Here is a 16684-nt window from a genome sequence, read left to right on the forward strand (position 1 = left end):
GCATGGCCAGCGCTCTTCTGGTTGTGATTAATAAACATGCTCTGGTTTATGTGTATGTGTGTGTGTGTGTGTGTGTGTGTGTGTGGTACATCTGTGAAGTAGAGAAAGAAAATGTATAACTCTTGAAGTCCAAGGTGAGACATCCAAGTTATGGTGAAAGAAAGAAACATGTGCCAACCACAGCATGTAAAGTGAAATTAAAAAAATATTAAACCATAATTTAGAGATGGAGAAACTGCCCCAGGAAGGAAAATTAGGTGCAGAGTGTTTAAGAACAGTGACAGGGGATTGGCAGATAAAACACAAACACACACACACACACACACACACACACACACTAACCCTGAATACCTTCCTAGTTATCCTTCCTCTCATTTTTTTTCAGTGTCTACATCTTGACCCTGTTTAAACCCTGTTTTACTGCTATCATCTGTTCTTGAGTCCAATTTCTCGACTCATTATCGTCAATAACTATACATGTGTTTTCATTTTTTCTCCCTATATATATATATAAATAAGATGCAACAATACTCAACTGTCAGCACACACAGGCGAAGTGACTACTGCAGCAGTTAGTAAGCCTTAATAAGTTGATGACCATCACATTGCCTGCTTAGCAGATTTTGGTAAACCTGCTTGTCCTTTTACTCAGCATACTCTAAATAAGTATATGTTCACTTAGTACACTTGTCTTCTTCATTCTTTTGGCTGGAATATAATGTATACATTATGACAGATGGATTTTAAAATTGTACATTGTGGCAGGAGGAAATAGAAGGGTAAATACTTTTATTTTCAAATATATGTACAAAATGTGTTCCACCTGGAGAGGGGAAACAAGAATAAACACTGGATCTAGTGCCTAGCTTAACATCTGGTGCAGTTTGTTCTGGCAGGTTCTATGTTTTCAAGAGAGTGAAAATGTGGTGATTTCTTTTTTGTTTTCTTGTTTCGGATCTAAGCAAACCTTACCTACAACACATTTCCCAAATGACAAGGAACCATGTGTCAGAAAATGGCATCCATTACTGTATACACACTGCTTGGTCTCCCATACAGGTTGCAGGTTTGTGAGCGAAGTTTATGGTCGACAGCTAGGCTTTGTTTCTCCTGACTTCCACACTCCTCCTGTTATATGCAGTAAGAGACTCAATACTTACCACTGAACAAGATTTAAACTCACAAGATATAAAAACAAGCTAAAGTAATCCATAATTAACAGTATGTTAGCTACTGTGGCTTCATTTGGCTTGTAGCTTCCTATTATGAAAATTGATATTAAGCTACCAGTGGTCAATTTTGTCTTGGTGTTATTTCCACTGATCCAAAGCTATGGTTCCATTTGTCACCTTTGATTGACAGAACAGGTCATGGGACATAAGCAATGGGTTCATTATGTAACTGTTCTTGAGTAAATCTGAATCATGTGATTGACATGCTGGTCTATCCCTGAAGCTGCTGTGAAGCTCTCCTGAAGCACTCCATGGAGTGTCCTGAGGGGGTCGCTGTTGTAGGGCCAAACATCATGACATGGTCCTCTGTGGCCTGATGGCCAGACTGCCAGTTGCAGAGCTACTGCACAGTTTTGTTTTCTTTTGTTTGTTTTTTTCCTGTGTGCAGAGACAGAGGGTGAGAGAAAGCACTGGCCATGAGCTCATAAATGGCTGAAACAATCCGCATGCTGTTTTCACAGCCAGCACATAATTACGACCAAGTTCCTTTACAAGTCACTAAATCTGAGGGTTGACCAAAAATATATATATATCATCACACATTGTAGTGAAGCTATTCCCACATTTGTTCTGGCTGGTTGAAAAAACCGTGATGGCAACTTTCCTGAAGGTATTAAAGCTTGTGTCCTTGAAAGAGCAATTGTGGGAATTGGTTTTAAGGTTTTCTTAACATCCTCAGTTTACACGCCAAACTCCATGACAGATGAAGCGTTTTCTGTGAATGGTAGAAAATCCATACAGACCCAATTTCTGACAGTTACTCAGGCAGAGCTCTCATTGCTGAAATTTGTCTTGGATCACAACTACAGTAAATGCACATGTGAGAATTAGAAAAAGACTCACTGACTAGTACCTTAATAAAATAGGCCAAACTGCAGTAAAAAAGTTAAATCTATTGAGTTGGCTTTTCAAGACTGCAACTATAGCTGCAGATTGGTAAAAAGGATCATTTTTGAGTTATAGTGCACATTATGGACAGATGCTTTAGACTATAGACCTTTTGGACTGCTGTTGTAATGCTGATATATGTTTACACATAGTATTAGTTCCAGAAGATATGAGGATCTGGAGGCAGGGGATTTGCTCTACACCTGAGCTACCAACACATGAAAGAAAAGTCCACTAACTTTCACAGGCCATTGGGCAGTCATGGAAAGAACAGATCTGTTCAATATGAAAATGAATTGTTAATCTGCTGTACAGGGGGCCTCACGCCACATCGTTTGATTTACATTAAAAGCAGAAAGAATGTCTCCTTTTCTTACTGTTGCGGCTTAACTTGGGGTCGGCTTCTCAGCATGTGTCTGCAAGTTTGGTGCCATCATATGGCTCTGAGTATGGACGTGCTGAATTTGTATAAAGTAAAGTACATGCTCTTGTTGAAGGGGGAGGCAGAACATTTTTGGCTTCAGTTGTAAGAGAGTAAACATTATCCTAATTTAATCATTTTGGTTGTTTGCTTTTAATAGTATTTGATTTGATGAGTTTTGGAAGAGAGCTATGAGCTATGAGTACGGCTTTAAAATTATTTCAGTGAGATTTAACAGATGCAACTGAGCTCAACAAACTATCAGGTCCTTAGCTTTTTGCTAAGTCAAAAGCAGACTTTGATCAGTATCACATTACACTTGAAATAGCACAGAGGACCACTGTGTGTCAATTGTGGTGCTAAATACTCTTGCTGTTTTTTCAAATATAGTATGAAAATATATTTTTTCCTCAATTAAAATTCTTATAACAAAACATTTGGCCAATGTTGCACAAAAGAATATAATATTCGATAACACTGGACGTTTTTCCTCATGAATTCTATAAAAATGATTAACAGGTATGTACATGGGAAAACCAGATGTATAAACATAATAACATTTATATTCTACAATGTACGGTATACTAAGGATGCACTATTCAATGACTAAGAGCCAACAATAGTTATGTTCAGTAGATGCTGCAACTATGACATGCAAAGCCAACTACATATTTCCATTCCCTTGTGCTTTTCTTAATGTGTGTGCTGTAATGCATATTTTTTTTTCTAGAATACTTGTCACTGAAAATATCCAGGATTCATACAATTTCACAAAATGATGTTCTTATATCTTGTTCAGAGTTCCTGCTCTGGATAGACTATGGAAAATATACAACAATGGATAGAAGGACAAGAAAGAAAGACAAACATTAAAGTGCCTTCAAATTTGTCATCATGAGATGGGTTCATTCATTATAAAAAACAAATAATTGGCAGTTCCTCTTAATTCTGAAACACAATGATCTGACCATGTGTCACAGCATGGCCTGCATGGTGTTGGGTGAATGTATGCAGATTAAAGTCTGAAGAATATAGGTTCAGCATAAAGTGAGTTGCTATTATTATCTGTCAGTTGGATTCATGAGGGCTATTTTGAGATTAAGTTCCTTGACTGGTGATGGTTCAGGTACTGTTCAGTTTTCAGTCACCTAAGCTCTAGTGTGTCCCCCAAATCAAACTTTCTTGACGAGTTCAAAGTTAACTCCCACTGTCCATGCTTAGTGGATATTATTGAAAATTTCCAGCAAGGTTGTTAATGAGGCAACAGCCATGAGTTTAAGGATTTGAATGATTTCAATAACAAAGGGGTATAAATGGTGTTTCATCACCAAGTGTAATTCCCTGGAGGTCCAGGAGGTCCATGCGGGCCAGGTGGACCCACAGGACCAGGCTTTCCTCTAGGTCCAGCAATCCCATGCAGACCAGGGAGTCCTGATTGTCCTTGGATTCCTGGAGGTCCTTTAGGGCCAGGTAACCCATCCTTGCCTGCAACTCCCATGTCACCCTTCTGTCCCTTTTCACCACGAGGCCCTGGTTGTCCTAAAGACCCTTTGGCTCCTTTTAGTCCTTGGCTTCCTCTGCCTCCGGAAGGTCCAGGTTCTCCTTGAGCTCCTTTAGGTCCCATAATGCCCTTAGGCCCTACAGGTCCAGGAATACCTGGACGTCCCCTGTCTCCTTTGATTCCTGTAAGCCCTGCAGGTCCTGTGGCTCCTGCTTCACCTCTGTTCCCCTTTGCACCTGGTGGACCGGGCGCACCTGCAAGGCAACAAAAAAAAATCACAGAACTCAGTCAAATACAGGTTTAGTTTACCCCACTGTACGATGTGGACCACTAATTTAAGGATAGAACCCACTACCTTTTAATATTGTGAAGTTTTGGATCAGCTGGGAATGCCTGGTGTCCACCAGCTTCAGTTCCTCCATCACCATGGAGAGGTTGCGCACATCAATGTCAAGCCGTACACTCAGCAGCATGTGCTGCACTCTTAGGGAATCGGCGAGGTTTAGCAGAAACAATACAGTGTTGTTCAGATTTTGCAAGTTTTCAGTATGGCTGCCTAGCTTGGACTGGCAAGACGAACTCTCCATGTTGATGTATTTGTACATGCTCTGAACATGACTGACTGTCGCATTGATGCTGGAGGCGATGGTGTCTATCTCCAGCTCGATGGAACTCATTCTCGCATCCAATGACACAAACCTTTCCTTGGTTCTGTTTTCATAGTATTTGGAATGGTATTGGTGGTCGTGCATGTTCTCCTCATGCTCATCAATGAAAGAGGAAACATTGTCTAGCTGCATCTGAAGGTTGATGACTTGCAGGGTAAGATCATGCACCATGTCCGAGCTCATGCTGATCCTCTGATGTGTGGTGACGATGCCATTCTGGATGGTTCGCATGGTCTGGGTGGCGGCACTGGAGTTGGACTTAAGTGTGCTTAGTGTTCTGCTGTAGTTTTGCCAATCTGATGACATTTTCTGCAGCACTAATGTGTCTTCTTCTGCCTTCCTCCGAAGTGCATCTATCCACATAGCGCTAAGAGCCACGGTCGTGTTCACTTGCTGCATTGAACCTTTCAGATCGTACTGATCCTGGATTAGGGACTTCATGCCCTGATCAGTCTCATTGATGACAGCCTGCCAGCCATTTACCTGATCTAGATACTGCTCAAGAGACTGGTTTATTTGTTTAATGGAAATCCCATAAGCCTGGACGTCTCTCATCATCCTGCTATTAGACTGTGATAGAGTCTTCTGAGATTGTGAGGTCTGGTCCAGTAACTGCTCTTGGCTCAGGACCATCTTCTGGATGTCCTCAAATTCCCTTTTGAGTCTGGTGATCTCATCACGGAAGTGTGCCAAATGATAGCATTCTGTGCAGTTGCTTGCAATGCTGAGATCTGCACAAAAAAAAAAGCAAAATCCTAAAGGCATTGAACAGATGAAGCATCAGTAAGCTTGGAACAGCTGAGTCTCCACACACTGTGTAGTCTATGCTTTGGCAGCTGTTCCACAAGATATCGCTAACAGACAATTATTCTCAAGTTATTAGTCTCTGAGGAGAAGACCCATTCTGGGAGGTAAATCATGGGATTAGAAAAACAATCTTGTTCCGCCCCAAAAGACCTGATACGTCAGGGGGAGATGTTTCCCCTGAGAACTAACATTTTCATTCTTGTAAAGTATTGCAGGCTTACCTTGTACACTCTCCTGGACTTTGGTAATATTTTTATGAAATAACAATTCCTCTTCGGATAAGCTGTCAACTTTCCTAAAAACTATAGTCAAAAATGTAATTTGATTATTCAAATATTTCAGTGATTAAGAAATCATGTTCAAAAAGTATTGCAGACAAAGCTTTAATACAAACTGAGTTTTATTATTAGCAGGATTGTTCATTCTCTTAAACATTCTCTTTTTTTATCAGTAGAATAGTAGAATGGTAAATAAAGATGTGATCTCTTTTTCCAAGAGAACAGGGTTGGTCTGGCTTATGTTTCATGACTTCTCTTTCATGGAAACCCAAACCAAGCCAAGTATTTTGGGAGTAATAAAGCCCATTACAGATCTCTGCTTAAGTTTATTTGCAATATAATCGCATTTATACCTGCAACCTTTTACCTCTATAAAGTGCTGAAGGGAACCTTATCAGATTTACAATGATTCATAATGACTGTCTACAGTAAGTATGTCTCTGGTGCCCATTAAAATGTTACTATAGTTACAATAATGCAAGGTTTATTAATTATGCATCTTGCTTTTGGATATTCTTAATGAAAATGTTCTTTATTTGAATGTAATTGGAAACCTGATGTTTTACCGTAGTCTAGGGCAGCATGAATTATGCAACAGATGTATGTGCCATGGGATAGATGCTTCTGTCCCGTGACCTTGGATTTTATCTATCGTTGACAGTAAATCATATTTTTGGAATTTCTCAATCTGGCCTTCTGTTCTCTGCTTGCTTGATCACAGTGGAGCTGTTTTGCAAGCTGATATAATATGAGGCAGTTTCCCATCCTGCTAGTAAAAATCTGTGCCACCACAAAGCTGGCACTACAGTCAGATGAGCAGTCTAGGAGTTTATTTTGATTCTGGCTGCAGCCCCAGCATTATTATCTGTTCATCGGTAAGCATGCATTTATTGTTCAATAATCCTGTGATTATATTGAAATCCAAGTAACAACAGAGAACTATCCATAAGCTTTCCAGTGACAGACAGGTAAGCCGGTGCGACAGCTTCCCAGGGTGATCAGAGGTGATTGTTTAGCACCCTGGACTCGTCAGCACAGGGACTCGCTCAGCTTTGGCTCTCAACGCTTTATAATCATCACAGTGATTGGTGTTGCATGCAATGAAGTCAAGCATGTTAAAAGTGGAAGGCGCTAACCACGTGGACTGCTAGGGCTTATGAGACTTATCACTGTAGCTGTGTATCTCTTCTCAAAGCTGGTCTACTTCTGAGTCTGAATCTGGAAAGAATTAAATTTATATACATACTGTTTCATGGATGCCGTATATGGTAGACAGCATAAGCCCTTGCTCAGAGGCCCCAAAGGGCATGAGTTACTATCAGATGCAGGAAGGGCTGCTTTCTTTAACTCTTATTCATATCTGCTAAGCTCTTTTCACCTTCATCATAAATGCAGTGACCATATGGAAAACACACTGCTAAATCCATAGTGAAACCCATTATGTCACGACCTGGCTGAACTGTTTTAGGGTGGTGTAAGCTCACCTAGGGAGCCCAGGACTGCCACAGTGATGATGATGAAGGCAAAGAAGCCATAGAGAACTCTGACAGCCAGCTGGAGGGAGCAGGCCTGCTGACACTTCACACAGCCGCCTCGGCTCCTTCCTGTGGACACAGACCCAAACCCACGCTCACTAAAAACTCTCCAGGGCCCTCTTCCCAAGGAAATCTCTATGCTCATGTTAAGATATTGGCCATACCAATATACGAGAAACCACTAAATCTGTTCTATATTATTAATATTACTCTGAGAATAAAGTAAGTACATAGTGTGTACTTATAAATCCAAAACAAATGAATTTCTACCAATACCCAAGCCTCTTTGGAAAAGACATGCTTTAAGTTCCAGTTCTGCTTGCAGTTAACAAGCCCAATAACTTTTCTAAGTCAAATGTACCTTTTTAAAGTTCACACAACATTGAGTTCAAACAGCATTTCACAGGCTCAGAGATATATAGAGCAGAAGAAACAGGCCTGGCACAATTGCAAATATATGTTGACTCATGCACACAGCATGTACACTCACTGGGTGCATGCAGTAATATTATTTGTATGCTGTTATCAGTGGAAGTCTTTCCAGGGCCAACCATTTATAATGCTGTGGACTCAGAAACAGGCTTAAAAGGAAGCGCGTGTCTCAAACCTCTGAAGGGAGGCATCTCCTCTTCCTCCCCAGGCAGTTCCTCCTCTGTGAACAGAGTGTGCACACAGGATGAATGAGTCACATCTGTAAGCACGTACAGTGTTGTAGGTGATCATATGAAATGAATGCTCATTATTGGTGCTGAAGACTCATTTTCCCTTTGTGACTTATTAAATGTTTCCCCATTCCTGTTCCCCAGTGGACCTGTAGCACGGAATTATTAACAGGTCAAAACCCCGCCTTTAATGAGATGTTTCGAAGCAGGACAGATGGATCTATTTCAGCATTAAGTCTAACTAATAGCCCAGTGGAGTCCAAACAAGCAAGGAAAAAGCAAAAAGTAAAAGAACTGGATGTGGAAGATCATACCTTTGAAGAGCTGGTTCTCGTAGCCACAATAGCTCTCTGCAAGAGAGGGGGAGATGGATGATGTATTCACTCATTACAATCAATAGTATGACACATAAACCAATCCAGGGGAGCGACACCCACACTCAGTCACGGAAGCCATAAATCACAAAGTGCACGTTGAAAAGCAGGACCTTCCCTTCCCTGCCATTTCTGCCCTCAATGACACAAGCCATTAGAAACGAGGTCATTTGAAAACGTGAGGTCATAGTTGGCATATCACTTGCACTAATACAATTACAAGAAATCAAAGAGGGGAGTATGTTTCTTGGAGTTTAACTCACTACTGGGGGTGGGGATGGGGATGGGGGTGGGGGTGGGGATGGGGGTGGGGGTGGGGGGGGGGATGGATAAACAAGCATTAGAACAGCCTGAGTGAGTTGTCAGATGAAAAAATCTCATATGAGGAGAAATAGCACATTTAGGTTTATTATATGAACACATTACAAGCTAGAACAGCAAAGAATCTGGACTGCGCTGCACTGAGTGAGTTGGCTCAAGGCATTGATTGAAATACTTCACAGTAATCCCATTATATTATAAAATATATTGCTATCACAAACACTAATTAATTCCTATGGCATTTCAATATTACTGTTTTAAATGCCTGTTCATTCATGTGATATAAATACATCACATTTCACAGTGCATAGACAAACTAGAAATTTTTTTTGCTAATGTCCATAGTAAAGACCCCAAATGAGTTCAGTAATCTCCAACAACATAGCTACGGAGAACATCCATTTAGTCTAGCAGACTAAGTCACCTTCTGCTTATATTAAATTCAGCTGATGGAACTATTTTCCAGACTTGATGTTTGTGTACTGGGGACCAGAGAGGCATGGTTGGCAGAACAGCTGCGGCTGTGCTATAGTAAGGCCTACTGGTGCCAGAGTGCTTGAAGTGCAGGAAATGACTGCAGTTTTTCTCCACACTGGTGCGGCTACACAGGTGCCTGGGTGCGGACCTGCCCAGACCTGAGACGGCCCGGCAGTGCTGTTGGCACGAGTAGCCACGGGGAGGAACAGGCAGGGGAGCCTCTGGTCTGGGCAGCCGCCATCTGTCCGCAAGAACAAACCTCTCATGTCAGCCAGGACGCTTACCGCCAAGGTCAGGCATAGAAACAGACTTTAAAAGCTCTACACTTACCAAAGGGAGAAGGATGTTTAGTTTGATGGAAAGGGTCCCTAGTGAAGTGCAAAACATGGAAAATTTTCCAAGGTTTTGCTAAAGTCAGAAAAGCATTAGGTGAATTTACCAAAGTAACGAAAACGAAATTGAAAACATTAAACTCTCTGCACTCTGGGCAGAAACATGTCTGAGGCACTGAAACATAAGTTTATGCATTAGGGAACAGCCTGTCATACTGAAGGATAGTCTATGGTAGAAAGCTGTAATCTGATGAAGGTAAACTGTTTATTCCTGAAGTAAGCTGCCTCTGAGGATCATTACAGAGTTCACTTGAAGTTTGGGTTTGGCATTGATGCGTTTCCTCACTGTTATAATGCTTTCTTTATGAATTCAATTATGGAGGCCATGAAGACTTGAACACTTCACTGAAGATGCATTTAATATTCTCTCAGAGCACCGCTCACTCATCTTACAAGAGCAGCGTTACTTCTCTTATACCCAAGTTCTGGTGTCTTATGTAAAACATGGCCCAGATCAGAGAGACTAATTCGGTGACTACAGAAACATGGAATGTAGCTACATTCACAATATTACAGATGTCGTGATTGAAAAAGCAACATTTGTCTAGCTCTAGTCAATAAAACATAACCCTTGACCTCTAATGAATGATGAAATTGGCCCTTGTGACCAAACAAAGGACAACTGTAAAGGATGCAAAAGGATCTGTACACTACCAGTAGAGTACACAGTACACCACCAGTAGAGTTCATAGACAAAGGCACAATACACAAGCTGGTATGTAGAACCAAAACCTCATAAACTTGATGGTTGAATTCTCAGGTGAGGGTAGAGGGAAGCAGGGAAGGTCATTTGTCTACTCAGCCAGATATTTTATGGAGCACGGCCCACTTTCGGAAAAAAAAACATAAGGGACTGTGCTCTGCCCAGTAAGCACATAAGAGGTGTTAATTTTCATCCATGCTTTCTTCAGCTTACCTTAGAACAGTGCTGAGTGCACAACTGAGATGGCACACTACACCCACATTAATCTCATTACAGTAACTACAGGTATATGAGTTTCTTTCAAAAGAAAAAAGACCTCAAAACCTGGTGGTGATCAAAGGGTTTTGTTCTGACTAGGCTCTGGTAACTGTGTGCCTACATATATTCTTAATTGACTTCATTCTGCCAGGTCTCAGCTGGAAACTCAATAGAAATAAATTTAAAAAGGTGTAAAAACAAAACAGACAAATGTATAAAAAAAAGTGAAAAAACAAAACAAAAAACAAAAATGTTCCAAAGTTCCAATGTTGTTTGCCTTATTTGTTTCAGTTCACATTTTCTGGATTAGTTCAATGTCGAAGGACCATAATGAACAATGGTAATCTGTCAGTGCGTGTAATCAAAGCAAGTCCTCACTATTAAATCTGGAGCTCTTTAAAAGCTGTGATCATGAGGTCCATGTCCCAATTCACATCTGTGAAATGTTCTTGATTTCAATAAATAAAAGTATATATGTATAATATTTTGACAGAAAGCTAATATTTGAATACAGTACAACCTAAAAGTACACACAATGTTATTTTGAACTTTGGGTAACACAGAACAGGAACATAAAACCAGCAAGGACGTGGGGATCCACAAACCTTGAGGGTGTCAGAGGTTTGTGGTTGACCCTTTTCTCATGCTCTGGATCTGGCTCTCAGAGTTTCCCCTCAAATGTGTCCAAATCTAACAAAGATCAGATAATCTGCTAGGCCTGTCATCCATACATATATGTGATAAAGTGTAAATATGTGTCTTGTGAATTACAAGGCTTTTGTTTGTTTGTCTCCTGCATCTTTAAATGGGTATAACATCGCCAAACCAGCAAATGTTACTCACCGAATTGGATAGTTCTTTGTCCATCTTATGGTGGCAGACGTAAACATTTTACACAAATTCCAGAACCGCACAATGATGCCTGACCACAACCAACAAAAGACGAGTGCAGTCCTACATTGACAAACAACTCTTCCAGACTTAAAGAGGAATGCGAGGTCGCATTCAAAATAATGAAATGGCAAAACAAGTTAATGCATCAAGCTCATCTAGAAGGCCTCATTTAAAGTAATGAAGCGTTAGTGTGTTGTGGTCTGGGGATGAATTATAAGTCTTAAAACACAAGCGGATAGCATTTGCCTTTCTTTTCTCAAAGAAATACATGCTGTATGTTAGTACTCGCATATGAAGTAATCATAAAATGGACTGCTTATGGTTCCATCAAACTATGCAAACTTTCAGAGGTCATTCTTCCCAATTAAACACGCACATATGCACACACGCATGCAAGCATACGTGCATGCACCCAGGCGCGTCTACATGCACACACACTCACTGTGGAAAACACACTGCACATGGCCCAGACACAGTTCTCAGGTCAGTCCTGTCAAGCTCAAACAAATCACCTCTTTTAATGAAGCATTCTCCCTAGGGTAACCCCACTTTGCAGCCAGACTCCAGCCGTGCACGGACCGGCCGCGCAGACTGCGCACCAGACGTCTGGAGAAGAACTGCCACACCTGTTTCCCAGTCTGAGCTGAGTGCATGACAAACATGCGCACACCTCTGCTGGCACCCTGTGGATTATGGCCTTGGGAAAAAAATAGAAAAGAAAGGAAAACAGACCTCCTGCCCGCAAAATTTCAAATAAATGCCTAAACATCTTAGCAAAGCTTTTGCCCATATGCTGCCTATTACTGCAAAAGGAATCACTTGGTTAGTTTAGTTTCTTATGAAAAATCCATAGGCCATTTTACCATTTAAATAATGTTAAGGGAATCTCGAATATTACCCTATGAGTTGCATTAATGTGAGAACCTTTTTTGAATGCAAAAGCAAATGTGTGAATGTGTGGAAAATGGTGAAGTTCAATGGTAAAACCTCTCTTAAAGGCAAGGAAAGAACATCTCACATCCAAGATCAACAAAACCTGGTTTTCCCTGGACGCTGATAGGTGTGGTCTTTAAAGCAAGCTGTCTGCAGGTTCTGTGAGTATGAGCAGACTTTTAAGAGTTTGAAGTAATGGATGTGGCTGTGACACAACATCACATATAATAAAAGTACATTTCAACCAAATTGAACCTTTCTTTACCTTTCATCCTGTCCGTCTAAAGATGCTTTGGCAGGGATGGTAAAGAACGGGCTGTGTTGAGGTCTCACTTCACACGTCCTTTGTCATCTGTCTAATAATACTGCAGCAGTCTGTTGGATTAAAATCCGGCTTTATACTTCAGCATTCTTGTAACCTGAAGGTTTGTTTATATGAAGAGGATGTGCTCGGAGCACTTCAGCATAATCGAAAAATAGCTCACGGAGTCAGCCAAAGTTAAAGATCACTGGAAAATAAACAGCCACACTACAGGTTACAGGCAGTTTATATGGAGAAGACCCTCTGGAACACACTACTTCTTCCCTTGAAGACCAGAAGTAGCCAGTAACCATGTGTGGTGTGGAGAAACATAAAGGGCAGAGGGAGTGTGTGTTTCTCTGTGGGAGGAGAACAGAAGAAAAGGGAGGGAGAGTTGGAGAGGAGGGAGAGGAGAGAGAGAGAGCGCATATGTTTCTTCCCGCCAGTCCTACTTCCTGGCTTCATTGCTAACAAATGTCTAGATAGGCAGGGACGGACACCTTGATCTTCTGCAGATTTGCCAATGGCACATTTGTGGAAATTCCTGTCACTCCGATCCATGACACAGGCCATCTGGCGTCTCCTCAGCATTCCACAGGTCACTATCCACGTTTGTGCAGTAGAAATATGAATGATCAGTCACATAATACACATCAGTATGTGAAAACGTTTATCACATTCCATGATGGAAATTAGACACAGACTCTAGTTGAAGTTGGCAGACAACCAAGATCACGTTTGGCTCATAACACTGTGGATTATATAATTTGTGGTTATATGATGTGCATGTGATGTTCACATTTCACAGAAGTAAAAGCCAAACAAGCCTTGTTGAGCCTATGATCCTTTGTATATGAAGTCTTTAAAAAACAAGAATTTCTGAAATGGTGCAACAACTATGGATTCACTAATAGAGAGCAACTTTAACACACACACACACACACACACACACACACACACACACACACACACACACACACACTTATAAGAAGAGATAATGTAGGGGCGCAACAGCTACAGTAAAGCAAAAACAGCAGTGACAGAGCTCTCAGTAATAGAACTGGAGTATGTCACCACTAATGTAATACAAAATAGTGATCTATGAAATCAACTCATTTCAACGCTGAAGGAAGCTGCATTCATATAGACTGTCGCCATAATCCAGGATAATCCAAAATGTTACTTGGAAAAAATTCCCTTTTCCTTTTTAATATCAAGAAAAACATAATCTCTTTCTAAATGAAAATCCCTTTTTGTTCTCAATGTTTTAACAGTTTGTCATCCATCCAAATACACACATTTTTATTATTTTGAAATAAGGTCACGTGTTTCGAATTAAACTCTCCCCATTTGCAAGATGTGAAAAACAACATGATTTTGTCTTCAGTGTGCACTATCTTCAGATGATGCAAGGATTTCAGATTATGCAGGGATTACTATTCTGTTTTGCATAATTTGATTCACAGAGGAAGCCAAACAATAATGCAGTATCATCTGCATTAAATTTTATTTTGCAATTTGCTTTGCAACCTCATTAACATTAGTGGTATATTCTCTTGGTCCTTTCAAAAAGTCAGAATATTACCTCCAATACCACTTCAATGGCAAACAATGTTGTAAATGCCAGCAGTAATACCAAAGAAGGTATGCCTGATACCTGAGTTTATGGGTTGTGTTATATCACTTCAACAGCTAGTGGACAAATGGCAAACAATGTATCAGGTTCATGTTAAATATATGAATAAAACCGTGTTATTATGCATGTAAATGATTATTATCTTATATCTAGTGATTACCTATGCCTTATCAGCAAGCATGATCTGCTGTACCAAATGCCTTTAGTAATAGCCTGCATCTCACAGCCAAATTTCCTGCCATTTACCGTGTAATTTCCCATAATTTATGGTGTAACAGCTATCGGTTCTTACTGACACCTAAACGTAGGTACGATTGAAGAAAACAAAACAACGAGGAACAAGACTATTCCAGTTGGGAGTTTACAGCCTGCTGCTTGTGCCAATTTTTACAATACTTTTTTATGCATGTGTTCGGCAGGCATCACCCACACTCCAGGGATTCCTGATGCTTATGTCTTCTACTTCATTGTATCGTTTTATGTAAGAACGCATGAAGAAATGAGTGTATATTTGTGAACAATAGATCCTAGCAAACGTGTTGTTCCTGCACTGCAGCAGGCCATAGAGGGCAGGATGAACTTCCCTCTCTCAAACGCACAGCCATGGAAGGCTCGTATTGTCATACAAGGATGAAAAGCTTTCATACAGAAATGTAGCAGGGTAGACCGTGTATGGTTGTAACATGGGAAGAGTTACAAGACCAGCAATCCCACCAATTAGGGATAAGATAGGGGACATATGATCATTTTATTGTTTATCAACTTCTTCCCTAAGCCCACATGTTGGTTACTAAGGCTGGAAATAGGCATATGCATATTGTTTAGAGGAGAAAAAAATACCACCAAGACAATATTTTGTTTAGTACTTATACTAGTGCAGATAAAATAATATGATTTAAATTAAATTAACTTGTAGTTTCTCATGCAAAATGTGTTGCATTTTCCCCTTGCTAATTTCAAACCACTATGCTTGTATAGCTGGCTAAACAATATCTGACAGGGGTGGGGTGGGTTGTAACACATCTTTAAAAAAATGTTACAACCATCCCCATGCATACAACTAGGAACAGTTTCTTGATTTGAACTATTTTACAGAATGCAATGGATAAGAAAGACTGACAAAGGTCTGCCTGCCAGTGTTTTTTTAAAGCATCTGTTTAAATGCCCTTCGAAAAAAACCTGGCAAATGCCTCCACTCCTCCAACCTACCTGGTTAATACTGAGTGGGTAAAATGTGCCCTCTGCAGTCTCTGGCCCAACAAAGCCTGCACTCCTGGATTACCACTATTCATTTGTAACCATTGTGACTCTGATTAAGAGTATATACACATATACACAAACATACAGTACATTGACTTTGTTTATTAGACCAACATGTTCTTTATATGGATACATTGTAGAGAGTTTATTAAGCATTTGTGCCATTAAAGAAGTTCTAGTAGACAACTTTACACACACATTCACACAAATTCCTGAGTCAAACATAGACAGTGGTTTGAGTTATGGAGTTATGGCCTGTCTCTCTCCCCCCCCCCCCACACACACACACACAATTCTGTGAGTTAGAGGTGCTGAAGCAAAAAGTGTTACAATCACACCTGAACTCCCGTATACATAATTTTTTATTTAATTACACAATATGTCTTTAATTACACAATATGTTTTTACATAATGTTTTAATTACACAGAACCACAAGTTGACGTTCTCCCATTCTTACTCTGTAAATACAGAGAAACAAAAGGGAATGGACTGGATTATGAAGTTTCCGTTTGTACTCTGTAAATACACAGAACAAACAAGGTATGTGCCCTTCTCCCGTTCTTACTGTTTAATTACCCTCTGAAAACAAGTGATCGTAAATACTGTCAAGCATTACAGGAGCTATCTTATTGGATAGCTAACTAGCTAGATCATAAGTGGACTAAGAACAAAGGTATCCTAGCAAACATTGCTGTACATACATATATATATATATATATATATATATATATATATATATATACGGAATATGACTCATCCTTTGGTTTCTTCGCAGTTAATGACACTAGGCCTATATTTACACAATAAAAAGGCACAGACATTTATAAATGTTTTAATTCATTAATTGCTGAGAACAGACAAGGTAACTGTTGTTCCCCAACACTTATTCTGTAATAGATAGATAGAGTTTGCTGAACTAAGCAAAGCAAGGCGTACGTTGAATGTACTGAGCATGTGCAAGTCACCAAATGAATTAATTAATAGCCAACATTTTATCAGTCACTCATGAGTAATGGATAATGAAAAAAGTCACCAATTCATAACAACGCCTAAGCAATGTGAATTAATCTGATTTTTTTTCTGTAAAACACATTTGTTTTAGAAATAAGCATTGGCTAAATAGATAGTTTGTAGTGTTATCT

General features: G+C 40.1%; 1 protein-coding gene across 3 annotated transcripts; it reads right to left on the minus strand.

Annotated features, from left to right (window-relative positions):
* Nucleotides 1–2678: 2678 nt before the first annotated feature.
* Nucleotides 2679–12946, minus strand: scara3 (scavenger receptor class A, member 3). 3 transcript variants are annotated; one of them, XM_081718299.1, is made up of 8 exons: nucleotides 12610–12946; nucleotides 11924–12503; nucleotides 8307–8342; nucleotides 7938–7982; nucleotides 7280–7399; nucleotides 5739–5819; nucleotides 4398–5441; nucleotides 2679–4296 (listed from the first exon to the last, which is right to left on the minus strand). In XM_081718299.1, exons 4-8 carry the CDS (start codon nucleotides 7951–7953, stop codon nucleotides 3866–3868), a joined length of 1692 nt encoding a protein of 563 aa, XP_081574425.1. In that variant the 5' UTR covers nucleotides 7954–7982; nucleotides 8307–8342; nucleotides 11924–12503; nucleotides 12610–12946; the 3' UTR covers nucleotides 2679–3865. The 3 variants fall into 3 exon arrangements, with proteins under 3 accessions (XP_081574425.1, XP_026855562.2, XP_081574426.1); XM_026999761.3 differs by lacking the exon at nucleotides 11924–12503; XM_081718300.1 differs by lacking the exons at nucleotides 5739–5819; nucleotides 11924–12503.
* Between the last annotated feature and the right edge of the window lie 3738 nt (nucleotides 12947–16684).

Source organism: Electrophorus electricus, chromosome 7 (assembly GCF_041902795.1).
Source record: "Electrophorus electricus isolate QZ-2024a chromosome 7, ASM4190279v1, whole genome shotgun sequence".
Classification (NCBI taxonomy): Eukaryota; Metazoa; Chordata; class Actinopteri; order Gymnotiformes; family Gymnotidae; genus Electrophorus; species Electrophorus electricus.

Coding starts and splice junctions, on each gene's coding strand:
- scara3 (XM_026999761.3), bottom strand. Junction 7,400..7,937: donor GGAGATGCCTCCCTTCAGAG/GTTTGAGACACG, acceptor CTGTGTCCACAG/GAAGGAGCCGAGGCGGCTGT. Junction 5,442..5,738: donor AGTCCAGGAGAGTGTACAAG/GTAAGCCTGCAA, acceptor TTTTTTGTGCAG/ATCTCAGCATTGCAAGCAAC.